This window comes from Cucurbita pepo, chromosome LG09 (genome assembly GCF_002806865.2).
Source record: "Cucurbita pepo subsp. pepo cultivar mu-cu-16 chromosome LG09, ASM280686v2, whole genome shotgun sequence".
Taxonomy (NCBI): domain Eukaryota; kingdom Viridiplantae; phylum Streptophyta; class Magnoliopsida; order Cucurbitales; family Cucurbitaceae; genus Cucurbita; species Cucurbita pepo.
In genome coordinates, this window is record NC_036646.1 from 328,167 (window position 1) to 355,262 (window position 27,096).

The window sequence follows — 27,096 nt, forward strand, 5'->3', positions numbered from 1 at the left end:
CATATATTTTTCTAGTATAAAATTATTAAAAATGTGTCCCAAGAGTCTCCTACACACTAGCTAGTATTTTAGTAGACCTCACTTCCTCCTAAGTGGACAAACTCATTAGACCTATGAAACTTGAAATGGCCAATGAGAGAACCAACAAGTTCTAATGATTTCTTTAGGGTAGTCGAGAATGTCGACTTTTTTGCAAACATGGTTTGATTTATCTATTATTATAAATGCTCATATGATATGATAAATCAACTCACTCTAACTATTCAACTAAAATTATAATGGTTATCGTTGGGTTCGATTTTTTTTCCTAATTCAGGCTTGAGTTGAATATTTGGAAAACTAAATATGACATGTATGGTAGATATCGGGATTAGTCCAAAAGATTTTTCTTACTCAAACCGAACTTAATTTGTGTACACCTCTATCCATAACGATGTGCCCGAATAACAGTAATAGACATGGTTTCCCTTCTACGACGGTACAATGGACAATGGGTTACCTTCAACAACAATGGGTTTGACATTATAAAGCTCGAAGATAAGATCTCGTGCTCGGATACCGTGTTATAAGACGGTAATTATCCTAAATTAATTGGGTTTTGTTCTTGGTAATATGAAAGGCAAACTTTACAAAGAAAACACAACATTCTCTTTAGGAATCAGACTGAGGCAATAAGTGTTTGGATTCTCTTGCAATGATTATGGTGTTTAAAAGGGGACCAATTTGTTTGAAGTCGTTCTCCTTTTTTGGGTGTTGTCCCAAAAACCTCGGCCTCTGTCCATGTCTTTTGCCGACAATCCCTTGGACCATTGTCTGCTAAATTTACAGTGCTGAATGTCCAATTCAAATTTGAGTGAAAACGACACAAACTTCTCTGGCTGATAAACGAGCAAAGTTTCAAAATCACCACCACTCAAAACTGCTTACCATTCCTCAGCTTAATGATAAAAATCAATCCCATTATTCATTCAAATTCAAGGACAACACCTTGAATCGACCTGTAGATGTTGTCTATGTCGAGTTTTATCGAGTATGGATCGACCTGTAGATGATATCTACGTAGAGTCCTGTTGAGTATGAATCGACCTGTAAATGATATGTACGTAGAGTCCTATCGAGTTTGAATCGACCTGTAGACGATATCTACGTCGAGTCCTATCGAGTTTGAATCGACCCTGTTGATATCGGGCATCTACGGTTTAAAGTAGCTATGAATAAAGTGAATATCTTTTCGGAAAGAGAATCTGTCTTCTTCATGAAGTATAGAGGGAGAGGAAATGATTAAAAGAGATGTGGGGTTGAATGTACTGATGCAAACACTACATTATATTTGCCTGTAGGGACTCAAATTTCTGTTCCTTTTCCACCTTTTTCTCCTTTTTTAATTATTAAATTCACTGTTTCTTTCTTAGCCAATCACAAACACTAGAATTATATGTATATATATATATACACACACATATATTCACATATGAACCATCCAAGCTGGCCCCTGTGGAAATATATGTTCCATAAAGAAGAGAGTTTCCCTTTGTGTGTATATATTAGTATCTTAGAGCTTGTGTTGTTCTGCACATATATTGAGAGATAAAGCTGCAGGAAAGGAATGGAGACATCCCAGCCTCTTTCTATTGACAGCTTTTCATATAGTTGGCTAGTGAATATAAAGCCATCTCTAGAAAGTTCAGGCAACAACCCGGTTCGGACCTCGATCGACGCTTCCGACGAAGCCTCGTCCTTCATCGAGATGGACCCGAGAATGCCGCCCTCCAAGAGATTTTGTAGAAACTCTCAAGATTTCAAATTTGACTTCCCTGTCTCGCCGCCTTCTCTTGCAATTGTACATGCTGACCAGCTGATTTCCAATGGCTGCCTTGTGCCTTTTTTCATTGATCCACTTAGAGTTCAGACATATGAGGATGAAGATGAAGATTTCAATCCAAAATCTTCCCATACTCAAGAACACATCCTTCCACTTCCACTTCCACTTCCACTTCCACTTCCATCCAATACTTCTGACTGCTCCTCCATGAGAAAGTGCAGGAAACTATCCAAGAAAGTATTGCACAAATATTTGAGTTTTTTCAAGCCATTGTACCAAAGAATAAGAGGTTATAAAGCATCAAGTTCCAAATCAGAAAGTGTTGCTAGAAGATCCAAATCTATGAAGAATTGGGAATATACATACGACGCGTCGCCACGAATCAGTGTAGCTTACACCGCCGATGATTGGCGAAGATCCTGTGATTCTGAGAGCTCTATCTATGAGGCAGTCCTCCATTGCAAGAAATCTATAGGTATATGAAGCATGTTACAATTTGGTCATCATCATTATCATTATGGTTCAGTGTTTTCTATCAGACCAGAAATCTAGAAATGAAAGCAGAGAAGAATTAAACATGAAATCATAATGTCCCCTTCTGCTACTATTTTCAGACCTTTTAACAATGAACACTTGTTTCGATCGGCCTGTGACCGAGCGGGTTCCTTACTGTAAATACTCGAATGCCATGTGAAGTTGATGAAGATGAATAGAACTTTTGTTCTTTACTTGGAGTTCTTTAGATGAGTTGAACAATCAAATGACTCTTTGTTCATATTTTTAACCATTTCTTCAAAGTGAACTGAGTTTTTTTAGATGGGATCCCTATCTAAAAGACTTGGTAGCTATTCAATGAGGTCATAAGGAAATTGTGGGGGGTCCCCTAAGTTGCTTTTGTTAAGCAAGGAATCCATAGCATGTTGTTTTCTTGTCATTTGCACATGAAAAAAGCACTCCAACTTGCTTTTTCATTACATGTTCTTTATTGACAATAATTGTCGGGTTTTGTTTCTTAATCGCCGTGATTCTATATTGAAGATGTTAATAATCATCTCTCATAGTCTTGATATTAACTCACTTAAGATATATACTCACAACCAAAAGATCAGAGATTCGAATCTTTCATGCGTAAGGATGACTATCATCCAATCAATCGTAGAACAAGCAAAGCTATTTGTTGCAACTAATATGAGTTAAAGAGATTAATAGCTAAGCAAATGCTAGGTCACGTACCTTTCGTACGCCAACCGTGAGTGTAGCTCAACTGTTCAAGGCATATATATATATATATATATACACCTTCAACCAAGAGGACAAAAGATCAAATTTCATCAACACGCCACCGTTTGAACAGCGCCCATTATCTTAGGCTAAAAGAACCAAACCCCATCTTTTTAGTAACACAATATCTAGCTCAAATCCTCTCTGAACCACAAAAACTTCAGAAATAGAAAGGCGCTCGGATCGAGGGAACTCGATCGTAGCTTCAACCGATTGTTATGCATACTTTAGCACTTGAATTTAGCTTTTTGGTGGCAGGCAAACAATTAAAAAAGAGGTTAACTCTTTAACTTTTCTGTTGCACAAAGCTAAAAGATTCAATGCATGAATTTTAGTCACATCGCAGGCCACTTGAAGCATCCTCAGACCAAACTTTCAGTTTTATCTCTGGGCATAATGATGAACATGGGCTCCATTTCTGCTCATGTGTCTGCTGCAAAATTGTAGCTTTCATTTTTGGTGTGCTTGATATTATAAACAGTTAGTCTTCAACTCTGTAATATTAAGGGCTTTTGGTAGATCATTTGAATACTTGAAATTCAATCAATTGCTAACATACCCAAAAAAGACAGAACACTGTTTCAGGATGGGCAAGCATTTCAGCCTCATCTTCAAGCAGTGTCTCTTATTAAAAACCTTATCTTTTCTTCTGAATACCAACAAGATTTGCCTACTCCTTTTCACTATCATTTTGTGTTAAAGCTTTACAAGTGCCTACTTCATGCACAAAAGCTCTCAAGTACTTGAGTATAATTGTGCTGAGAAACCAAAAAAGAGAGCAGCCATGGTAAACTCCTAGTGTCCGAGAAAAGGAAAAAAATGAGTCAACACTAAATGGTTCCCACATCGCTTTGTCTCTCAAAAGACCCTTGTAAGAATACAAGACACCTGAAAATCCTTTACTGCCTTTTTCTTTAACTGTGGTAGGCTTTTAGCTAATGGACTAAAAGTGTTGCCTAAAAATGAGAAGTTTGTCACCTGTCTTTAAGCAAGGAGGAGGAGACATGGAGAAAATATGCAAGGATAGATGACAAAGGATGATAAAATTATCTGCTTTTCGACCGTTGAAGCTAGGATGTATAACGGTCCATGCCCACCGCTAACAAATATTGTCTTTTTTGAGGTTTCCCTTTCAGGTTTTCCCTCAAGGTTTTTAAAACGCGTCTGCTAGGGAGAGGTTTCCACTCCCTTATAAAGAAAGTTTCGTTCTCTTCTCCAACTGACGTGGGACCTCACAATCCACTCCCTTCGGGACACAGTCTCATCGCTGGCACATTGTCCGATGTCTGGCTCTGATACCATTTATAACGGTCTACTCCCACTGCTAACAGATATTGTCTTTTTTGGGTTTTCCTTGTTGGGCCTCCCCTCAAAGTTTTTAAAACACGTCTGCTAGAGAGAGGTTTTCACACCCTTATAAAGAATGCATCGTTCTCCTCCCCAACCAACGTGTGATATGGGTGTCCATACAAGCACTGTCCTTATGTCATTTCTGTATCAGCATTTTGTGTGGGGACCAGGACTTCCCACATGCAATCTGCCATCTGTGAGTCATCCTTCAGTCACTATAGTTGCTAACAAGACAAAGTAGCAAACTCATAAATACGCTTACTTTTGCCAGTTAAGTTGTGGGGTTCCCTTGATAATGTCCTTAAGCTATGAAGGATTAATAAGACAATTATAACTAAAGGTCAAAATCTATCCTACTGGTAGTGCATTGAACAACTTTATGTATCAATTCAAATTCTTTGCCCCAAGAATGGAATAAATCAATACGATTCAAGAACTTTCTGTTCACAAAACTCAGCGCAACGTTACTGTACGGTTACCGTAGATGTTACGAACCGATCACTGTCAAGATATACTTTCTAAGAAGACTTGTAGGGAATGGCTTTTAGAAAAGTTAGGACAAACTGATCTGTGCTAAAGCCAGTGTCCATGCCTTATGTCTGAGGATTTTCAAAAAGTCCTACTCAAAGTTTTAGGACAATGACCATATATCACATGCCTTTTCTTTGTTTCAAAAACTAGGAATGTTCATTGCACTACTCCACCAATGATGTTGATGAACTTTCCGGGTGCTGATAAATTAATCGAACCTTGAATGTCGTGTGATAGCAACCTTTGGATGTGTTTTACATCATAAAGATTCAGTGTATTGATGTAGAGAAGCTAGGTATTAGAGAAGGACACTTTAAACAAAGTGCGTCTGATAGGGAGAGATCCACACCCTTATAAAGAATGTTTCGTTCCTTTCTCCAACCGATGTAGGATCTCACAATCCACCCCCTTCGGGACCCAGCGTCCTTGTTGGCACTGGTTCCCCTCTCCAATCGATGTGGGACCCTCCAATCCACCCTCCTTTGAGGCCTAGCGTCTTTGCTGGCACACCGCCTGGTCTCCACCCCCTTCGGGGTTCAGCATTCTCGCTGGCACATCGCCCGGTGTCTGACTATAATACCATTTGTAACAGCTTAAGCCTACAACTAGCAGATATTGTCTTCTTTGGGCTTTCCCTTTCGAGCTTCCCCTCAAGACTTTTAAAACACGCCTGCTAGGGAGAGGTTTACACACCCTTATAAAAAATGTTTTGTTCCACTTTCCAACCGATATGGGATCTCACATTTCCAATACCCAAAAACTGGTCCCAAGAGTTCTTTTTTTTTTTTTTTTTTTTTTTTCCTCTTCGAGATCAAACCAAAAGTAATTCACAGTGTTATAAATAAAAAAGCTAAAAACACAAGACAACTCTCTCTCAGAAACTCGGTAAAGTAAGTTCATAATTGTAAGAGAATGAGGGTCTCCTAAAAGGGGTCACAATCACAATGACTAGGCCCAAAATAGATAGCGAACAACCAAATTCCTACAAAAATGATATTAAGGATAAAACAACGCAACTTAGAAGGACGGACATCAATTCAAATATTGGATTATAGAACAGACTATGATTGGAAAGGAGTATTGTAGGAATAGCTTACTTCATTCAGAATGAATCAGCAGTAGCTATTTCAGATCATCATTCAATGTCCTGTGCAAGTGCAACAATTGCATAGAAAGCAACAGCAATGGAATTTCCCTTATAATCGTCATTTCCTTCGAAGATAAACGACAGAACAATCATTGATACCTTCCAAATAAGACACTTCATCTAGACACCAAAGCAGAGGTACAGACGATAAGTGAAGGAAGAAAAACAGCCGAAAACGGATATAAGTAGACAATTTCATGTGCAAAACAGCAGGCTGAAATACGAAAACAAATCGAAAATCTCACTTTAAATGTTGCAAGACTTGAAACTCAGCTAACCACAACAGTTCTTCACTTATTCGTTATTTCAATTATTCTAACAGGAATGATTTTAAAATGATTGGAAGACATTTTTTAATTATTATACATTAATTTTCAAGCCCTATTCGTTCTTGCGTATCAACGTATACTCGAGCCTCTGGCCCCGATTCAAGAAGAAAGTTTTAGAAATTGATGTTATATGGGAATGCAAGCAATATTTTTTTATTATTAATTTAAAAGAAAACAAATAAATGTTTAAAAGTGCAACCATTTCAACGCACATTTTAGGGCAAAATGAAAATAAATAAACTTTTGATAATTAAGAACTGTTTTAAAAATTTAAAAAAAAAAAAAGAAAAGAAAAAAAAGACTCAAACCGACAGATTATTGAAAAACTGTGAACCGAACATACAGTAGCAGAAAAGCAAAGATACGTATAATTAATTACTCTATAAGGCATATATCCTCAACCGAGAGGTAATAAGTTCGAATCCCCATCCCGTTGAACTCAAACAAAAAATTACTCAAGAAGGCCTAAGCTTGGCATTGACAAGAAAAGGCAAAGATATATTGGTGCAGAGATCACCAATCTGCCCAAAACTTACTGAGAGCTGTCTTGCCAGAAAAAGAAAACAAGACTGCTAAGAGGAATATGGTGTAGGTAAGCATGACCAGACACAAATGCTTCATAATCTAATTCTTCTTCTTCTTCTCTTGAAGTGCCCCAATGGGGATTTTACTTAGAACCTTGGCATCAAATACAGCATACTGCTTCTTGAACTCTATCCAAGCTTTCTCAGCCAATGGGTCAACCTGGTCTTCATACTTCTCATAAAACACTGGCACCGTGTGTAGCAATACAATGGCTGATTTTTCAAGAATCAATAGCACACCAGAATATCAATAGGTATAACACATATAATTTCAGTTATAAATGCAAAACTTTTGGAGATTTCTCATCCAAATAACTGACGGTGTAGAATTCCTTACATATGTATAACAAGGTCAGAAAATTGCACCAACTGCCAACTACTGATAGAACCCATAAACCAAGAAAAACCTGTTAATGGCATCAAACTATCAAAAGCAATTTCAAAAAAAAAAAACGAGCCTAGAAACATTCATTTTGTTTCTTCAAATCTAAAACACATTTACTCGTGATAGTAGCAGTGAACGTACACTGAGAAACTTCTTCAAATCTCTCCCACAAGCAATTCCACGTAAAATGGAGATTGCACGGTTGATTTCGATTCTCAGTGCAGAGACAAATTGAAGAAAGCAAACTTCAGGGAGTTTCATATCTGGGATTTGAGGTGGGGTCCTATACAAACAACACCAAAAATATATACATAAAAGGGGAAAACAAAACCAACAGACTATATATTGCATTAGATATTGTAAGCCGAAGTCCTTACTTGTTGATAAACGTATTGGCATAAGACCACAAGAACATTATAGCAAGTAAAAGAATTAATAAATGGCACACGAGGGTGATTAATTGGTACTCAATCAGCTCAAAAACAATCCACAAGGCGGTGGCAACCCCAAGGATGCCTGCAGAGTTCTTCTTGTTCCTCCAAAGAAAAACATCAGCAGCTGCAACAGGAGGCAATCATAAAGACAGGAAAAGGGGTGAGGAACAGAACTGTAGAAGGACATACTTCAGCAATTGTCATGTTCTATAGAAATGTTTGGGAGAAAAAAAATATATGTCGAATCAGTTCTCAATCTATCTTAATGCAGTTGTTATACCAAAAAATAAACATAGTAAAAGAAAAAGAAAAAGAAAATGTCGTACGATCCCATACTAAAACAATTCAAAGAACACCAAGAAAAGATCGTAATTCATAAACAAAGCTAATCATGCAAACATTTGAGCCTATGACACAATTTTCAATACAGAGGAAGGGTGCATGCATCTAATTGTCACTACTTTGGGATACATTTCCGCGAGAGCTTTCAGAAAATTCTTCAAACAATTGCACTAATAGACTACAAATAATGGGAAGGCAATGTTTTTGCAGTCGTTTAGTAGACAGACGGAACAAGAACTAGACTTTTCTCCTTCAGCCGTTTGTCCCGTCAACTACAATATTCTTAAGAACTAAAATATAAATCTAACCAGTAACTGAGCTATTTCCTGATGCGAGATCTACCTGAAACCACAAAATATGAAGCCATAACGCTAATAACGTAAGGCTTTCATGCATAACTCGATTGAAAGATAGAGATAACGAACTCTCTGTTGCAACATTGGACGGTCATCCAATCGAACGAAAATTAGCACAAACTCACGCAAACACGTCTAAATAATAACGTTGTAAATATATAGAAGGGAATTGGATAAATAAAAGTAACAGAGCATGATCCAAAACGTATACATTAATCAAAACTTCTAATTTTTTCTACATTAGCCGATCAACCACGAGAGAAAGAGATCAGAGAGTACGCTTTCCAGCGCCCAGAACGGTGTGGACGGGCTTGTCTCTACCGAAGAGCCTAAAAACACGGGATTTTACAGCATCGATTTTGGAATGCAGGCCATCATCAGAGTCGGATGAAGACGATGAAATGCAGTCGCCGATCTTATCGGAAATCTTGTCGATAACCGAATCCCGCTCGCGTGGTTGGTCAGCCATGGATCTTTGCAGCAAAATTGAACAAGAGAAAATGGAAGCAGAGAAAATGGAAGAAGAAAATGGCAAACGCAAAGAGAGGGAAATGCAATACGAGCTATTTAAAGTTAGGGTGCGTCCAGAACCGGGAAGTAACGCGACAACAGGATTCTTTTAAATTCTTTTATTATTATTATTATTCAACGTCTTCATTTTTTTAATAGAAAATAGAAAATCCAATCGTCTAATTTGATTTTTTTTTTTCAATAAAATTTTTTAAAATTACTTCATATTTCGAATTATCTATTTTATATTTATTTCAAATATTTTAAAATTCTCAAAATTCAAAACAAACAAATCAAATATATTTAAATACTTTTTATATTTATTTTAATTTAATTGAGTATTGTTTTTTAAAATAGTCCATATCCCAAATTTCGCAATCTAGCGGGCCCAATAGAAAAGGGACATCCTCCTACAGAAACGACACCGGCAATTCTTCAGGCCCAATAAGCCCATAACTTATAAGTTACAAATTTTAATTAAATATCTAGAAATAAATAAATAAATGTTTTAATTCGATTAAAAAAATTGAATAAATAGGTTGAATAACTGGAACGAAGGAATAGAGTTTGAAGGCCCAAATGTTGAAAGGTCAAACCTTTTGAAGACAAACAAAAACAATAGCATGGACTCCACACAACCCCAAAAGCTAAGCCACCAAACAAAAGAGAGCCTATGGTCAATACAAAGCTTGCTACTCTTCCCCATTCATTTCTCACTTTATCAACCTTTCCTTTACCTTTAAACCACCATTCTTCCTTTCTCAAATACATAGGTGATATTAATAAAAAGAGAAAATAATTTAAGTTACCATCAAATTTTTCTTATTATAGGTTTAAATTTTTATTAAACATTAACTTATTAATTTATCTTGTTTTAATTCCTTATATTTCTTTTGTTTTAATTCCTTATATTTCTTTTAGATATGTTGTAGGTTCATTTATTCAATAAAAACTATTTATCTCACACGAGTATTTAAAGTCAGTTACGAGTTGAACTAAAAGATATATACATATTATCTATTTTTCACTAAAAAAAAAATACAAATAAACAAAAAACTTTTACCATCATTATTCATCTATTATCTATTTTATCTCGAAGTCTACATATTCTTTTATAGGCTTTTTTTTTTCACATTCATTTCAATCTCTTTTTCCTTTTTGGAAGTTTCCCTTTAACCCTATTATCAACAACCATATAAGTATAACTCCAACTTTTTTCTTTTCATTTTTCATTTTTTCATTTTTTTTTTCTTTTTTAAATTTACTTTGCCTTCCTTCCCTTGCTCTTTTTCTTTTTTTCTTTTTTTCTTTTTTCTTTTTTCTTTTTCTTTTTCTTTTTCTCCCTCTTTTTCACCACCTTCAAATACTATGCCCACATATAGAGCTCTTTCTCTCCTTTTTTTTCACCNAAGAAAAAGAAATGGCTTTTTCTATAAATAAATGCAACTTTGCTCCACTTAAAAAGAGCATTTAATTAGAATAACTTCATTTTATTCTTTAAAAGAAACTAATTTTTACTTTTTTTTTTTTCCGCTCAAATGGCCTAGTTCACAACAGAACCCTCCATTTTTTATTTGGATAGGATTAGGCTGAATCATCAGGTTGTTAATTTTTATTATTATTATCTAATTAACATTTCATAAAATTCAAATATTAAATATTTACGAATTACTATTCATTACTAATATTTATTATAAATATTCTCCATATTATAAATAAGGAAATTTTTACATAATAGAAGTTTCATAATCCACGTGGCTTGGCAATGGGCAAAATCAAGCTCCTCTTGTCATTTTGTCTCATTTCTAACTTCTTAAAATTATAATAAATAAATAAAAAATAAAAAAATAATTTACAATTTAACCATTTAATTATTAAGCTTTTTGTATTGTTTTGTTTCGGGTCGGCTCAATCGGCTCGGGTGGTACGACATGTGGATGGATTGGTGGTGTATGATCTGGAGTCGCGTGAGAGAAGAGCGCGTGAAGGGCTAATTTGACAAATGAAGAAATATAGAATATTGGAAAAGAAGACTTAGTCTAACTCTTTTTTTGCAGTCTGAGCACCCAAGCTTTGCCAGTCTGCCTTTTTACATCTTCCTCTGTGTCTATATGATAGTCAAGTCAAATTCATATCTTCTGATTTTTTCTGATAACAAAAATCAATTTCCTGTTACTTTCTACAACTTTACTTCAAAATTACTTTTATTTTTTTTTTTTAATTTAATAAAATGTCAAAATTCTTCAACACGACTCTCCGCAATATTATATTATATTATTTTAAAATAAGATTATTAAATTTGTATAAATAATTATAGTTTAAAAATGAGAAAATTTTAAAAATCCACAGTTAAGCCTATGTGTTTTGAAACAAAACATAGCGGCGTGAATCAATAATAACACTTTCCCTAAAAGAATATTGTGGTCTACGACTGGGAGACACCTTGTATTATATGTAGAAATATTTATTAAGTAATTAATGATTAAAATAATTACAAATAAATAAATAAATCAAAGACGTTCTGTCGAGTCAAAGCCAGGGGCATGGTGGGGAATCAAAATTCGATACGGAGTGCCGGGGAGTCAGAAGTAGAGGGCAAAAAAGTACAAAATTAAAAGCTCTCTCTCTCTCACAACTCGAAAAGTAAGTACACCTGGAGGTCGGGATTTTTCTTTTCCTTTTTTAAATTTTATCCCCTCGAGAAAACAAAATCAAAATTTTAATATTTTATATTTTTGTTATTATCTTTTAATAATTTCACTCTTTTTTTTTTTTAATTCAATAAATGGGAAATTGAATAGAACATTGTAATTTACTGAAAGAGGAAACAGTTATCATATTCACTCGAATTAAATAAATATATAAAAAAATATTAAGCTTTATGAAATGATCTAAATTTTATATTTTTCACAAGATAATATTTAGATTATGAAATTTTATGATTATAAATTGATTTTAAAATCTTAAAATTTTAAACACATTTTTAATTTATCTTTAATGATATAAAGTGTCAATGGGATTTCACTAATTTTTATTATAATTGCAATGGAGTATTTTTCAAGAAAAAAAAAAAAAAAAGGCAAATAATTGTTTTACAAAAATTAAAATTAAATAAAAAAATTTAGATAAAAGAAAATGAATTTGTTGGGAAAAGGAAAAAAGGGTTTTGTGTTGTGTTATTTTCGGGGTCTGGCACGTGTTCGCCGGCCCCCCTCCTCGACACACGGCCGCTCTATAAAACCCGCCAAAGCCTCAGTGCTCAATTTGTCTTTCTCCCAATACTTTCTCCGCCATGGAAGCTCTGGACTTCGTCAAGCTTCATAATCTCTACGCCCATTTCTCCTCCATTGTTGAAACTGCATATCCTCTCATTCGCTCTCGTCTCTATGGCGACGATCAGGACGAAGATTCATTCTTCGATTTGGATTTCATCTCTCCTCCTTCTTCAGGATCTGGAGAATCTCCTGACCAGAGTAACCTCTCTCTCTCGGGCGAAAACGAACTCTGTTTCTCTCAACGGAATCTTCTTCTCTCCCAATCCGATCTCATCTCGAAACGAAAAATCCTTCCGATTGAACTCAGTTCGAAGCCAGAGTCTCCGGTTCCAGTTTCGATTCCTAAATCGGCACCTAGACTCTCGATTTCCTTGTTCAAGAAGCCGAAATTAATGGCGAAACAAAGAACGGAAGAAACAGATTCGCTGTCGTCTCTCAAATTACAGAGCACAGAAAGCAAACGATTCACTTTCAAACTGAACAGAGTTAACAGTTCCAGAAACAGTAATCGAAATGACGCATCTGAGCGTCAATCCAAGAGATTCTGCGGAGAAGCAATGCAGAAGTATCTGAAATTAATCAAGCCTCTGTATGTGAAAGTTTCAAGAAAACCTAACTACAGTTCGTCCGCGGCATCATCTCCGGTGACTACGACGGCTACATCGTTCGATGAAAAGCAGAGGAATATTTCGATAGGCATCCGAGTGGTTTGCAGGCGTCTAGGGAAGAGTAAATCGTCATCTTCAGCGACAGGAATGGCTGTATCGCCGACGAATCGGAGAGACGATTCGCTTTTGCAGCAAGACGACGGGATTGAGAGCGCCATTTTGCATTGCAAAAGGTCATTCAGCGCTACCCGAGGCAAGATCCAAAAACAATAAAACTGAACGTTATTTTTTCTTCTTGAATGCCCTAATTCGTTTGAAAATCCTTATCTTCTAACAATCATTTCAATCGCAAATTTCAGATGATGTTGATGGAACTTGTGACGATAACCAATTCGGGACTGGCGATTTGCAGAAGGAGAAGGCGGGAAAAGATGTTTTCTCAGAAGCCAAGGAAGGCGAAACAACGTTGAAGAAGAGAGAGAGCGTCTGAAAGTTTTTTTTGGGTTTTGCTGTAAAAAAAAAAAAAAAAAAGATTAAAAGCAAACTGAATTAGGCAGTGGCAGCACAGTATTCGTTTTTTCTTTTTCTTAGAAATGATAAAACAGCGACTCAGTGAGTCTGTTAGACTTGACTCGCTCGGAGGTGTATTTAGTAAATAATAGTTTTAAATGATGATTGTATTTCCATTTCTATATCATTTCATTTTCTATTTTTAAATATCAAAAATATTAATGGAGCTTAGTTCAACTCTTATTACAATATACTTAATAATAATAGTGCTAAAAATAAAAGTAAATAAAGTAAATAAAATGGATAATGTTTTGGACTTTTCTGCAAAATTAAAAATAATTAATTAGGTCAAATTATGAGGAATCTTTATATTTTATTAAAAGATTGACAGCTATTCTATTTCTGTAGGACTCTTCATTTTCCTTCCCCTTCTTTAAAAGGTAAAGTTTTGAAACTTTCACAGACCTTTGACCAACTTTAGCGAATACCATAAGTTATGAAAAGAATCAAAATTTAATTTTTGCTATTCTATTTTTATTTGATTTAAATCATCGACTTTTAAATTTAATTAAATTGTAATTAATATGACAATTTTATTTCATTTTTNTTCATTATACAGAAATAAATCATGAAATTAAAAAATAATAAAAATAGTTAGNTATATATATATTTAAATTTATTGTTAAAAAAAGCTTTATTTTTTCTGACTTTGGAAACATGAATGGAGAATTTTACTTTAGTTTGGGACATAAAAAGCATGCTTTAATTGAACAAAAGGCTTAGCTAATTAGTTCAAAGTGAAGAAAAAGCATTAAAATGCCTTCTTTCTCTCAATTCAACACTTCGCATCCTTTCTTTGATTTAATTAGTGTGAGCTCTAAAGAGATTGAATTGAATGCGGTAAAAAAAGTAATTTTTTTTTTCTTTTTACAAATCTTTTAACTCTCTTAGTTTTTTACAAGATAAATAATATCAGTTAGATGAACACGACTCTCCATTGTAATATTTTCCACTCTGAAGCATAAGCTCTCGTAGTTTTGTTTTGGGCTTCCCTAAAAGACCTCACACCATTACAGAGAGTATTTTTTGATTATAAATACATGATCATTGTCTAAATTAATCTGGGACTCCCTCCAACAATATCTACCATGTTTTAAAAATTCTAAAAATAATTGAGGATTGAATTCTCGAATGAGTAATTATTAAATAAAAAAAAGTACATATATTTGAACAAAACCCCATAAATTTGGTATTTTCTAAGGAACCAATCAAGTTCAACTACCTCCACCTTGCATTGTTTTTATAAAAAGGATGATTAAATTCTCTTTTTTTAATCTCTCTTTGTGGGAAGGGTAAAAATAAAATAAAAATAACTGCGGCATTTGGAAGAAGAGATGGGACCATGAAATCTGGTTCACTGAATCACTGTAAAAGGAATTTTATAATCAGTAATAAATTAGAATGAGAAAGAGAGAGAAAATGAATTGAAATAATATTTGGAAATTTTCAAGACATGGATTCCCACAATACAATGAATATCCGTAGAGAAAAATTAGGACAAATTAGAGAGAACCCAACACCATGTTTTTCTCCGAACGTTTTGAATTTGCCTTGTCTCCATTCATATATTCTTTGTCTTTAGCCCAAATGAATGCCCAATTATAACCCATAATTATTTATTTATTTATTTATTTACTTATTTTAATGAACGTTGGGATCAAAGTTGGGTAGGTTATTCCTCTTCTTCAACATTATAGTTTAGGATATAATTAATTCATCGTTGGATCTCTAATTTCATTGAATTAAACACGTGTTTATATTATAATATATGAAGTTTAAAATAATTATTAACTTCAACATAGTTTAATTGATTAAGATATATATTATAGTCCAAAATGTCAGAGGTTTAAATCTTTACTTCTTCACATTTTACACTTATTTTTTTAAAAGCAATAAGTATCCTTAGGTGATTTATTGTAAAATCTAATATATTTATAAATGGTAAAAAATAAAAATAAAAAACTAAATTTTGATAGAATTAATTTGCGACATTTTCACAAAGTGGGGGAAGAGGCTAATATAATTGGGCTTTTCTCGGCCCATGATTACCCAAACTTTTGACACAATTTAAAAAGGCTCTAATGACAATAGTCTGTACACGTCCACCTTCTTCCATATGCTCGAGGAAAATTAACTGGTAATGAGTTTGTTAGTATTTTTATAATATAAATATTTCTTTCTTCATTTTAACTAGCGTTTTAAAAAGACTTTGTTTTCTATTTCCAAATCTGACTTACCCAATTATTAGCGCAATTCAGATAAGATATAAACGGTCATTTCTTCGAAAGCTTGATTCTTGTTTCTTTGGAGCTCGTCAATTCCTGAAGGGAACTAATAATTTTGCATGGTTGGATGCACGAAAAAAAAATTGTAAAATTGGTGGGTTGTGTATTAGAAGACAAATTTAAAGATTTATATCCAAATAGTAATGTAGATTTATCGCCATCACCATATCAGAACAAAAATAGGTAGAAGAGGTTTTGTCTTTGAGTTGGAAGGAGGACGGGACGGCCGCTAGTTTTACATAGAGGGAGGCGTCACGGGCAGAGACACAGCAACATGGTAATCTGTGATGCTACAGTCAGCTCGTGAACTTTGAACTTCAACAAGGCTTTGGTTGGATGAGTGGGGCCTTTCCTTTGCTTCCTTCATTTCATTCCTAACTTTTTTTTTTTTTTTTTTGAATTAGTTGAATCGTTACTCAACTTAATCTCGATTGAGTAATTGAATTATTTACCGTAAGATCTCAACAAGTTTAAATATTATATATTTACATATCACAAACATTAAATATTTTTAATTAAAATTTGTTTCAGTAAGATTAAATTGGAGGGTAACTCTATTTTTAAGTTGGTCAGATTGATCGGACACACAAATGACAACCCGCTAATCAAATTTAAATGGACAAAAATCTAATAAATTAATGTATCTTAAATTTATTTAGTTATTTTTATTTAATATCTCCCTCTGATATTTGTCCCCACTTCATTTATTTACCAAGTGTCAACAATTATTTCTGGCTTTATTAAAAACAAGAATAATAAAATAAATAAAAATGAAGGAAAAAAAGCATGCAAAATTTGGGAGCCACAATTTTCCTTCACTTTCTCGTAATGTCATTTCACTGAATTTCGAAAATGAATTTAGCCTCTCGACAAAATAAAATCCATGTATAACTTTCACTTTCTTTTTCCTTTTTATTTATTTATTTATTTATTTTTATTGTTTTAAGAAATATACTATAGTTTTCTTTACGCAATTCTCAAATGGATTTCATTTTTTATTTTTAAATTCTAATTTTAAAAGTGCTTAATTGTTATTACTTTATTCAGACACATATAATGCATAAAATAATATTAAATTATAAATTCAACCCATTGTTTAAAAATAATGTAGAATTTAGTACATATAACATCATAGAACAATTAAAAAAAAAAAACAAAATATTTAATCAATATGTTCATATTGTTTTTGAGTACCAAATATTCTTAAATCGATCAAACAGCATTAGACTGAGACACTGAAATATCACCTTCTCCAAATCTCTCACTCTCACATTTCTCTCTCCGCCCATCGTCGGAAAATTCTCTCCTCCCAATGGAAGAAGACCAACCGCCGCCGCCACCGCTGTCGAGAAGTTATACATTAACAACGTCATCCATATCCTACGCAAAATCGACCACCGCCACTGTTAGAATTGGTCAATCCATTAGAATAGCTTGAAGTTAGTCATGCCATAAAGATAGGCTTACTTCGTTAGTTTCCTATGAAATCGGATCTATTAGTTAATCTTTTGCCAATATAAATAGAATATGTCCTCAATAGTGTGAGGCACAGTTTTGCATAAACTTGATATGGTATCAGAGCCGAAATAAGATCCACGAGATCCATAGCCTCTGCTGTTAGACATGTCAATCCCAAACAACACAATGTCTTCTCCGTCGATCAGTCAGGTGATTAGTGTTAAGCTTACACAAGAAAATTATCTACTGTGGTCTACCCAAATCCTTCCCTACTTGCGTAGCCAAAACCTTGTTGGTTTTGTGGATGGATCCATGCCTGCACCAAGCCAGACGATCGCCGTTGAACCAAGTGAAGAAACAGGGAATCGCAAAATTATCATCAACCCTGAGTTCACAGTCTGGTACCCCCAGGACCAGCTGGTACTCAGCCTCATCAACTCATCAGTCACTGAGGAGGTTCTCAGCACGATGGTTGGAATCACCACTGCACGAGAAGCCTGGATTACGCTGGAGCGACAATTTGCTTCCACATCTCGAGCAAGAGCAATGCAGATCCGTATGGAACTCTCTACTATCCAGAAAAAGGACATGACAATTGCTGACTACTTTCGTAAAGTAAAACATCTTGGTGATACACTTGCTGCCATTGGCAAGCGAATAGAGGATGAAGAACTCATCGCCTACATGCTGCAAGGACTTGGTCCAGATTATGATCCTCTAGTCACAAGCATTACAACCAGAACAGATGTATACACTGTCAGCGACGTGTATGCTCACATGCTGAGCTATGAGATGCGGCACTTGCGTAAGGGTACATTTGAGCAACTTTCATCTGCTAACAATGTCAATAGGATATCCATTCGTGGAGGTGCCAATGGAGGTCGAGGTAGTCGCGGTCGTAGTCGTCAGTTAAATAGTGGTCATGGACAATCAAGGCGTACTGTGAACAATCCTGGACGTCAACCATCAAAGACACAAAGCAGCTCAGGCATTGTCTGTCAGATTTGTGGTAAGCCCAATCACGATGCTTTGCAATGCTGGCACAGATTTGATCAGGCATATCAAGCCGAAAATAATCTCAAACAAGCAGCTTTGGCAACAAGTGGATACACTAGTGACACAAACTGGTATGTTGACACTGGAGCCACAGATCATATCACCAATGACCTAGAGAGGCTTACCACCAGAGAACGCTACACTGGCACCGACCAAATTCAGGTTGCAAATGGCGCAGGTTTGTCTATCTCTCATATTGGGAATTCATTAATTTCTGGTTCATCTCTTGTTCTGAAACATATCCTATATGTTCCTAAAATCAATAAGCACCTAATTTCAGTACAAAGACTAGCATCTGATAATAATGCTGTTGTAGAATTTCACCCAAACTATTTTTTGGTTAAGGACCGAGTCACGAAGAAACTCCTGCTCCACGGTAGATGTAAGAATGGCCTATACGTTCTACCGCATAATTTCAGTCAAGCCTTGCTGACAGCCAAACTTTCGAAAGAACAATGGCACAGAAGGCTAGGGCACCCTGCATCTCCAATTACCATTAGAATTCTACAAGATAATAATTTAGCTATAGATACTAATATTCCCTCTTCCTCAATTTGTAATGCTTGTCAATTAGGGAAAGCACATCAATTGCCATTTGGTTCTTCTCAGCATGTATCTACAGCACCCCTTCAATTAATTCACACTGATGTATGGGGTCCATCCATTGCGTCAGTAAATAATTCCAAATATTATGTTTCCTTTGTTGATGATTTTAGTCGTTATGTTTGGATTTACTTTCTGAGATGCAAATCTGATGTTGAGTCTGTGTTCCTTCAATTTCAAAAACATGTTGAAACTATGCTAAATACCAAAATTCGCTCCGTCCAATCAGATTGGGGGGGTGAATACCATCGGTTACACAATTATTTCAAATCCACAGGCATTGAACATCATATCTCCTGTCCTCACACACACCAGCAGAATGGGTTAGTCGAAAGAAAACACAGACACATTGTAGAAACTGGCCTTGCTTTACTCGCTCAAGCCAACATGCCTCTATCCTACTGGGATGAAGCTTTCAACACAGCTTGCTTTCTTATAAATAGAATGCCCAGCCGAACCATACAACAAGACACACCACTTCATAAATTGTTTGGTAAAAGTCCAGACTACTCCATGCTTAGGGTGTTTGGCTGTGCTTGCTGGCCTAATTTAAGGCCTTACAACAACAAGAAACTGAGTTTCAGAACTACTAGATGTATATTCTTGGGTTATAGTTCTTCTCATAAGGGATATAAATGCTTAAATAGAAGTACAGGACGTATTTACATCTCTAGAGACGTGGTTTTCGATGAAAATATTTTTCCTTTTGAAGAATCTAAGCCACCAAACAAAACCACAAATCCACATCATCCTGTTCTACTTCCAGCCTTAGCCAAACTTGCTAGTTTTTACACTGAAAATGCTCTTACAGATATTGAACCAGTTGTTAGTAATTCCCATATGAATGATGGTCAAACTGATAATATTGCTAGTGACAACTTGTCTGGTGTCAGCTTATCTTCTGCAGATAATACAAGAAGTTCAGAGGAAATTGCAGAATATGAAGCTGAGAGCAGTTCGATCAATGCTCAAAACCAAACTCATGAACATGTGTCTGATCAACCAACTGAAGCAGCTAGTCAACATCCAATGCGAACAAGGTTGAGAAATAACATTGTACAAGCTAAACAATTCACTGATGGAACTATCAGATATTCAGAAACCTCAAGAAAATTCGCAAGCGCTGTAACTATCACAACTCCGATCATAGAGACTGCTACTGAACCTCGAAACCTGCAGGAAGCCATGCAACATCCAAGATGGAGAGGAGCAATGAATGATGAGCTCTCAGCGCTAAAACGAAATGCCACTTGGGATCTAGTTCCACCCAAACCTGGAATAAATCTCATTGATAGTAAATGGGTGTATAAAGTGAAAAGAAAAGCAGATGGGTCAGTTGAAAGATTAAAAGCAAGATTAGTTGCCAAAGGATTCAAGCAAAGATTTGGTGTTGATTACACTGATACTTTTAGCCCTGTGATCAAACCGTCAACAATCAGGGTCATTCTTTCGCTAGCAGTAACCAAGGGCTGGAATATGAGACAAGTTGATATCCAAAATGCATTTTTGCATGGAATTCTGAAAGAGGAAGTGTACATGCGACAACCACCAGGATTTCAAGACTCAGCCAAACCAAAGAATTACATATGCAAGCTCAAGAAAGCCCTTTATGGCCTGAAACAAGCCCCAAAAGCTTGGCATTCAAGGTTGACTGGAAAACTTATTGAGTTAGGCTTCAAGGCTTCAGTAGCTGATTCATCTCTTTTTATTCTCAAAAACAGAGAGATAACTATCTATATGCTCATCTATGTTGATGATATAATTATTGTGAGCTCCTCTGATCAAGCAACCGAAAGGTTGATTCAGAAATTGAAAATAGATTTTGCAGTAAAAGATTTGGGTGGTCTTGAGTATTTTCTGGGTATTGAAGTCAAGAAAACACGAGATGGTATCATACTGTCACAGAGACGATATGCCTTAGATTTGTTGAAAAGAGTAAACATGGAAAAATGCAAACCTATGTCTACACCAATGGGTTCTGCTGAAAAATTATTCAGAGAACAAGGAATACCCTTATCAGCTGAAGAACAATTCAAATACAGAAGTACAGTGGGAGCACTACAATATTTGACAATGACTAGGCCTGATTTGGCATTTGCTGTCAATAAAGTGTGTCAATATCTTCATACACCTACTGATGCTCATTGGGGTGCTGTGAAGAGAATTCTTCGTTATGTTAAAGGCACACTAGCATTAGGAGTGAAAATTCAGAAATCAACCATGATGTTGTCGGGGTTTTCTGATGCTGATTGGGCTGGTTGTCCCGATGATCGACGTTCAACTAGCGGCTTTGCTGTATTTCTTGGAGCAAATCTAATCTCATGGAGTTCCAGAAAACAGGCTACAGTGTCAAGATCAAGCACCGAAGCAGAATACAAGGCCATTGCGAATCTTACTGCAGAAATGATTTGGATCAAGTCATTACTGAAGGAACTGGGCGTGTATCAATCAAAGGCTCCTCGCCTCTGGTGTGACAACCTCGGAGCTACATATTTAACTTCAAATCCAGTATTTCATGCTAGAACGAAACATATTGAAGTTGATTTTCATTTTGTTCGAGAACAAGTAGCACGTAAAGCAATGGAAGTTCGGTTCATTTCATCAAGTGATCAAGTAGCTGATATCCTGACAAAACCACTGTCTAAAACTCCTTTTACTACACATTGTAACAATCTCAACATGTACAAGACTTGTTGGGATTGAAGGCCACTGTTAGAATTGGTCAATCCATTAGAATAGCTTGAAGTTAGTCATGCCATAAAGATAGGCTTACTTCGTTAGTTTCCTATGAAATCGGATCTATTAGTTAATCTTTTGCCAATATAAATAGAATATGTCCTCAATAGTGTGAGGCACAGTTTTGCATAAACTTGATAGCCACCACGGCCTCGCCGTACAATTGGCTCAAATCCTGTACCGCCGCTGAACCCACCTACATTCTCCGAGACATCTCATTCACAGCGCATCCTTCTCAAATTCTCGCCATTGTCGGCCCAAGCGGCGCCGGAAAATCCACCCTTCTTGATATCCTCGCCGCTCGAACCACCCCGACTCATGGCGCCGTTCTTCTCAACTCCTCCACTCTGAACCTTTCCACTTTCCGCAAACTCTCCACCTACGTTCCTCAACACGACGCCTGTCTCCCTCTCTTAACCGTCTCCGAAACATTCGCCTTCGCCGCCCGCCTTCTCCTCCCTAGTAAATCCCAAATCCAGGCCACTGTCGACTCCCTTCTCGCCGACCTCCGCCTCACCCACGTCGCCAACACCCGCCTTATCTCCGGCCTCTCCGGCGGCGAACGACGGCGCGTCTCAATCGGCCTCAGCCTCCTCCACGACCCCGCCGTTTTACTCCTCGACGAACCCACCTCCGGCCTCGACAGCGCCTCCGCCTTCAATGTAATATCGACCCTTAAATCCATCTGTTTGGCCCGTTATCGGACGGTGGTGCTTTCGATTCACCAGCCGAGCTTCCGGATTTTGTCGGCCATTGATAGGATTCTTTTGCTCTGTAAAGGGTGTGTGATTCATCATGGGACTCTTTCGACTCTTGAGAGTTTTTTGGTTTCGAAGGAATTTTCAATTCCTCCGCAGCTTAATCCATTGGAATTCGCCATGGAAATTCTGAACCAGCTTACCCCTTCTTCTAATTCTAGTTCGATTCCTTCCTCTGATTCCGCCATTGTCGCGCGCTCCAACGATGAAGATGATCAAATCAAATACAGGAGCTCCAGATTACATGAAATCTTCACCCTCCATTGGAGATTTTGGGTCATCATTTTCAGGACGAGGCAGCTGCTTTTTACCAACACTTTGGAGGCCCTCATTGTTGGAATTGTTTTAGGTAATTAATTTCACGTTTTATAATTCAGTTCTAAAAAGAATAAAATACTAATAACAATGATGAACAGGGACAATTTACATAAACATCGGAATGGATAAGGCAGGCATAGAGAAAAGATTCGGTCTATTCGCGTTCACACTAACATTCCTGCTCTCATCCACCACCGAAGCACTCCCAATCTTCCTGAACGAACGCCCCATCCTCCTCCGCGAAACCTCCGGCGGCGTCTACCGGCTCTCCTCCTACATAATCGCCAACACCCTCGTGTTCCTCCCCTACCTCCTCGCCATCGCCGTGATCTACTCCGTCTCCGTCTACTTCCTGGTGGGGCTGTGCGCCACGTGGCAAGCCTTCGCATACTTCGTCCTCGTCGTCTGGGTCATCATTCTGATGGGCAACTCATTCGTGCTCTTCCTCAGCTCCCTGGCTCCGAACTTCATCGCCGGCTCGTCGCTGGTGACGGTTCTGCTGGCCGGGTTTTTCCTCTTCAGCGGGTACTTCATTTCTGAGGAGAGCATGCCCAGGATGTGGGTGTTCATGCACTTGTTGTCCATGTACAAGTACGCGCTGGACGCGCTGCTGATAAACGAGTACACGTGTCTGGTCTCTCGGTGCTTTGTTTGGTTGGAGGAGCGGGAGGAGTGTTTGGTTACGGGGGGAGATGTGTTGGAGAAGAGAGGGCTGGACGAGACGCAGCGGTGGAGGAATGTTTATGCTTTGGTGGGGTTTGTTGTGTTCTATCGTCTTCTTTGTTTGGTTGTTTTGATTAGAAGGGTTTCCAGGTCTAACAAATGATTTCAATGTTTAGCAAAAGTCTCTATTTAGAGGCCCAAAGTAAGGCCCAAATCAAAGCCCATTCCATTATTCTATATTTTGGTAGTCACTAAAAATAATTAGATGTAATGGAGGCATTTCTCAATCAATTTCTGAATACAAACATAAGAGTTGCAAACGCAAGAAAATAAGCGAACACTTGGTTGTTGGTTTTACAGAAATCATCGTAGACAAAACCAAAACTGCAAACTGATAAGAAATCATTAAGCATCATCAACAAACCAATGGGAAATATTATGCTCTCTCTTTTCATCAGATCTCCCATTTCTTCAACTCCATACCATCTGGAGGGCTACCTTCCACCTTCTTCGTCCCGACCTCCTTCCAGTTCGTGGACAGGACCGTGCCATTCGACTCCACCTTAAACACCCAAGCAAATCAACCAATTCAATCAATAATTCTCAAAAGAGGATGATTAAACATGTCAAAGTACTTAGAAGGAAGCCTTACAAATGATTTTTGCATGGCCCTTCTCGTATCCTCGTCGGCGTCCTTGTATATGTCTCGGAAAAACTTGTTCAAAGCTGCATCCCCGTCTAGTTTTTCGTCTTTCTCCTACAATAGAAAAGCGAATAGTAGTAGTAAGGTCACACACACTTCCCCCAAAGAATAATAAGAAAAGAAAAGACCATTCTTTCAAGCAGACCTCCTTTTTCACTTCAGCTTCAATTTTATCCCAATCTCTTTTGGGCTTAGAGGAGGGGTAAGAAGGCCTCTGAGATCCACTAGCTACAGAAATCACAAGTCTTCATCAAGCTCAGAAGCAGAAAACAGGGGAGACGCAAAACAAGCTTGATTATGTTACTTGTTGGAGTAAAAAAATTCCATTATGTTTCTCATAAATGAAACGCCATCATTAATATAGGATATACATAGCTCCAGACACGATTACGATATAAACCGTTTGATTCAAGTGACTAATCATATGCTATTAGTTCAACAAGGGCATGAGGAGCTTAGTGCAACATAAATAATGCAACCAAGACCACACAATTTAGGCATATATAAAAGCTACACCGTGCAAAAACAGTCTGCAAACCCATTTGACAGCCAATATGCAGCGGCACGTAAAACAGATCACAAATTTTTGCTCAAATTTTTGGATGTTAAATTCAAGCATCTTAAGCATTGAATGAAGAGAATAGATCATGATCAGCCCATGCTAGTAATACAGTGTAGACCTTAGGAGCTGTTGAATGAAGAGTGTACAAAGAACAGATTCACCTACCGGGGACACTAATGCTCTGGGTAATTCTATTATCCTTTTTGAATTCAAGACTCGTCCAGGTTATTAGCTCAGCCTTTGCTAGACGAATTTCAATTTTCGTAGATAAAACCAAAAATTTGCACTTCTCGCGTATTATCTGTTTTGGAAAGCCAAACACAAAACATAAGAATTCTAAACAAAATCAGATGCATAAATAAGCGTAATTTCCATGTTACCAGAGGAAACAAATGCTCAAATAAGAAAAAATAAAAACCGCAAGGAAGTGGATCCATTGCAACAGGAAGAAAGAAAACAAGAGTGAGGAGGACATAATCAAAGATACTAATTTTCAACATTTAAAACATTCCATTTTGTTTTGGGTATCAAATAAAACACCGCATTTGTCCCTTAAACAATTAAGTTAAAAAAAAAAAGTCTGGCAATACCTTCCCAAATAAACGAGTCTGGAAACGATATGTATCTTCACCAGGAAGATTGATAGTAACACTCAACTGCAAACAAGCCATTAAATTTTCAATTAACTTTTTCATTGAATCATATTAAAAACAAATTAACATTCAAGTGCAGTCCGTACAATTTGTTCACCAAATTCAACAGCAACATTTTCAGCTGGTATGCCCTTTGCAAATATGGTCACGACCACTTCTTCTGGCTTCTGATAAAATTCGTGCCTGCACGTGTATTTGGAAGAAACTATGGTTATCATCTACACCATGATACATCCTTATAATGAAATACCTAATAACCTAAGTGCCAAAAGAATTAATGCAACTCAAGCTGAGAGGACGACCAAGAAGAAAAGGAGTGCAAAAAATTGAGAGAAAATATTTACTACTCCTACAAGAACAGACAAAAAGCAGCAACCTGAATTTCGGTTTGGCTTCAACTGTTGCCTGATGCAATTGATCACTCACATGTACAACATTATTTGTTGGTAAAACAGGTTCCTGAACAGTTTCTTCAACAGATTCCTGCGGAAGATCGCCCATTTCCTCTGTTATGAAGATGTGGGCATCCATGAATTGGAAAAAATGTAAATGCTCTTTCCAAATAAGTCATTGATGTCAACTATGAACAAAAGAACCATGTTCAGACATAACCAAACTCAGCAAAGAAGATCCATCATCCTCATTGTAAGTTATCAACAAATTTAAACCGGTAAATTATCAAGCAGCACATACCGGCAATGAGTTTTTCACATTCTTTTATTAAACTTGAGAATCTTGAATCTCCTGAGGCCATAGCAGAACCTGTCTCCAAGGCAACCTTCGCTGTTTGATATTCCTCGAGCTTCAGACACGCAGTGCTGAACCAAAGACAGACACAAGAGGAATACAAAGCTTAATGCCTAAATAAGCAGAATTTAAAGAATCAATATGAATGTCACGCCAAGTTGCAACCCTGAAAAACATAAGAATCTTGACTCTAAAGAATGGAATAGAACATCAGAAGCTACACAAGTAAGCATAATGCTTACCCTTTGCGCAAGTATGCTTTTGAATTTGAAGGGTCAAGTTCAATTGCTTTGTTAGCATCAGCGACAGCCTCTGCATGCATAAGCTCGAATCACAAAAAACTCTAGATAATTATCATCTACACTAAAATTAAGCAGAGAAAACTCACCTAATTAATGAACCGACTCTTCTAAAGAATCTCAAATCTACTATGCTTTTAACATTTGCTTCTTAGAAAAGCAGAAAATTGGCGTCCAAGTAAAGTATTCAGTAAAATCACAATAAATCAAAGACTCTCCTTTGTCCAATTCGAATCTTTACAGAATCATTTCGAAGAACGATTTCCTAGTAAGAAACATCAGAAGGAAACATGAAATCCGAGAGACAGATAAAAAAAATACCAGTGTAATGGCCGAGTTTGATGTTGGCCTGAGCGCGGTCAATGTAAAGCTCGGCTTTCTTGGGACTAAGAGCGATGGCCTGAGTGTAGAGCTCGACGGAAAGTTCGAAATGGTCATCGATAAACGCCTCCTTAGCCCTGGCTTCGAGATCGGACGCCATGAAAGAAGAACTTGAAAGCGTCGGAAAAATGAAAGAGGGTTCTGGAAGGGAGGGGAAGGGAGGGAAGGGGAAAGATCGTGATTTGTTAAAGAACTTGATTGACTTGGAAGTCTTGATAACTGATGTAAGGCCTTTAAGGTGAAATGGCATATTAAAATTAAAAGCTAAATAAAATTACATAACCCTTAAATATCCATATTTCTTTCAGTAACATCCAAAAAAAATTAATCTTTTAAAAACATTTAAAATT

The 27,096-nt window shown here is 36.7% G+C and overlaps 5 protein-coding genes and 1 non-coding gene across 7 annotated transcripts; 4 read left to right on the top strand and 2 right to left on the bottom strand.

The window, feature by feature from the left end:
* The first annotated feature begins 1,491 nt into the window (after nucleotides 1-1,491).
* Nucleotides 1,492-2,606, top strand: LOC111801547 (probable membrane-associated kinase regulator 6). The gene has a single exon (XM_023685575.1). The coding sequence runs from the start codon at nucleotides 1,607-1,609 to the stop codon at nucleotides 2,303-2,305; it is 699 nt and encodes a 232-aa protein (XP_023541343.1). The 5' UTR covers nucleotides 1,492-1,606; the 3' UTR covers nucleotides 2,306-2,606.
* A 4,235-nt stretch (nucleotides 2,607-6,841) lies between these two features.
* On the bottom strand, nucleotides 6,842-9,085 carry LOC111801546 (reticulon-like protein B1). Its single transcript, XM_023685574.1, has 5 exons — nucleotides 8,841-9,085; nucleotides 7,807-7,987; nucleotides 7,571-7,712; nucleotides 7,382-7,451; nucleotides 6,842-7,257 (listed from the first exon to the last, which is right to left on the bottom strand). Exons 1-5 carry the CDS (start codon nucleotides 9,028-9,030, stop codon nucleotides 7,085-7,087), a joined length of 756 nt encoding a protein of 251 aa, XP_023541342.1. The 5' UTR covers nucleotides 9,031-9,085; the 3' UTR covers nucleotides 6,842-7,084.
* A 3,260-nt stretch (nucleotides 9,086-12,345) lies between these two features.
* On the top strand, nucleotides 12,346-13,485 carry LOC111801545 (probable membrane-associated kinase regulator 5). The gene is made up of 2 exons (XM_023685573.1): nucleotides 12,346-13,207; nucleotides 13,314-13,485. Exons 1-2 carry the CDS (start codon nucleotides 12,364-12,366, stop codon nucleotides 13,442-13,444), a joined length of 975 nt encoding a protein of 324 aa, XP_023541341.1. The 5' UTR covers nucleotides 12,346-12,363; the 3' UTR covers nucleotides 13,445-13,485.
* A 3,532-nt stretch (nucleotides 13,486-17,017) lies between these two features.
* On the top strand, nucleotides 17,018-23,596 carry LOC111801542 (ABC transporter G family member 8-like). Of its 2 annotated transcripts, none has more exons than XM_023685569.1 (3): nucleotides 17,018-17,213; nucleotides 21,808-22,769; nucleotides 22,837-23,596. In XM_023685569.1, exons 1-3 carry the CDS (start codon nucleotides 17,122-17,124, stop codon nucleotides 23,562-23,564), a joined length of 1,782 nt encoding a protein of 593 aa, XP_023541337.1. In that variant the 5' UTR covers nucleotides 17,018-17,121; the 3' UTR covers nucleotides 23,565-23,596. The 2 variants fall into 2 exon arrangements, with proteins under 2 accessions (XP_023541337.1, XP_023541336.1); XM_023685568.1 differs by having other exon boundaries at nucleotides 17,018-17,208; nucleotides 21,803-22,769.
* LOC111802784 lies at nucleotides 17,922-18,057 on the top strand. Its single transcript, XR_002816318.1, has one exon. It is a non-coding gene; the product is annotated as a small nucleolar RNA Z247 (small nucleolar RNA).
* Nucleotides 23,597-23,653: 57 nt separating the features above from the next.
* LOC111801544 (protein SGT1 homolog) lies at nucleotides 23,654-26,960 on the bottom strand. Its single transcript, XM_023685572.1, has 10 exons — nucleotides 26,687-26,960; nucleotides 26,309-26,378; nucleotides 26,013-26,137; nucleotides 25,696-25,825; nucleotides 25,406-25,502; nucleotides 25,257-25,322; nucleotides 24,832-24,967; nucleotides 24,250-24,332; nucleotides 24,054-24,158; nucleotides 23,654-23,963 (listed from the first exon to the last, which is right to left on the bottom strand). Exons 1-10 carry the CDS (start codon nucleotides 26,844-26,846, stop codon nucleotides 23,856-23,858), a joined length of 1,080 nt encoding a protein of 359 aa, XP_023541340.1. The 5' UTR covers nucleotides 26,847-26,960; the 3' UTR covers nucleotides 23,654-23,855.
* Nucleotides 26,961-27,096: the final 136 nt, after the last annotated feature.

Excerpts from the sequence above, each read along its gene's own strand:
- LOC111801542 (XM_023685569.1), top strand. The coding sequence starts at position 17,122 with ATGGAAGAAGACCAACCGCCGCCGCCACCGCTGTCGAGAAGTTATACA. Across the intron at positions 17,214-21,807 it reads GCAAAATCGACCACCGCCAC|CACGGCCTCGCCGTACAATT; the intron begins TGTTAGAATTGG and ends CTTGATAGCCAC. Across the intron at positions 22,770-22,836 it reads CATTGTTGGAATTGTTTTAG|GGACAATTTACATAAACATC; the intron begins GTAATTAATTTC and ends AATGATGAACAG.
- LOC111801547 (XM_023685575.1), top strand. The coding sequence starts at position 1,607 with ATGGAGACATCCCAGCCTCTTTCTATTGACAGCTTTTCATATAGTTGG.
- LOC111801544 (XM_023685572.1), bottom strand. The coding sequence starts at position 26,846 with ATGGCGTCCGATCTCGAAGCCAGGGCTAAGGAGGCGTTTATCGATGAC. Across the intron at positions 25,826-26,012 it reads ATGTGAAAAACTCATTGCCG|AGGAAATGGGCGATCTTCCG; the intron begins GTATGTGCTGCT and ends TCTTCATAACAG. Across the intron at positions 24,159-24,249 it reads AAGCTGAAGTGAAAAAGGAG|GAGAAAGACGAAAAACTAGA; the intron begins GTCTGCTTGAAA and ends TTTCTATTGTAG.
- LOC111801546 (XM_023685574.1), bottom strand. The coding sequence starts at position 9,030 with ATGGCTGACCAACCACGCGAGCGGGATTCGGTTATCGACAAGATTTCC. Across the intron at positions 7,988-8,840 it reads CGTTCTGGGCGCTGGAAAGC|CTGCTGATGTTTTTCTTTGG; the intron begins GTACTCTCTGAT and ends CTCCTGTTGCAG. Across the intron at positions 7,258-7,381 it reads TCTGACCTTGTTATACATAT|CCATTGTATTGCTACACACG; the intron begins GTAAGGAATTCT and ends TTGAAAAATCAG.
- LOC111801545 (XM_023685573.1), top strand. The coding sequence starts at position 12,364 with ATGGAAGCTCTGGACTTCGTCAAGCTTCATAATCTCTACGCCCATTTC. Across the intron at positions 13,208-13,313 it reads GTCATTCAGCGCTACCCGAG|ATGATGTTGATGGAACTTGT; the intron begins GCAAGATCCAAA and ends CGCAAATTTCAG.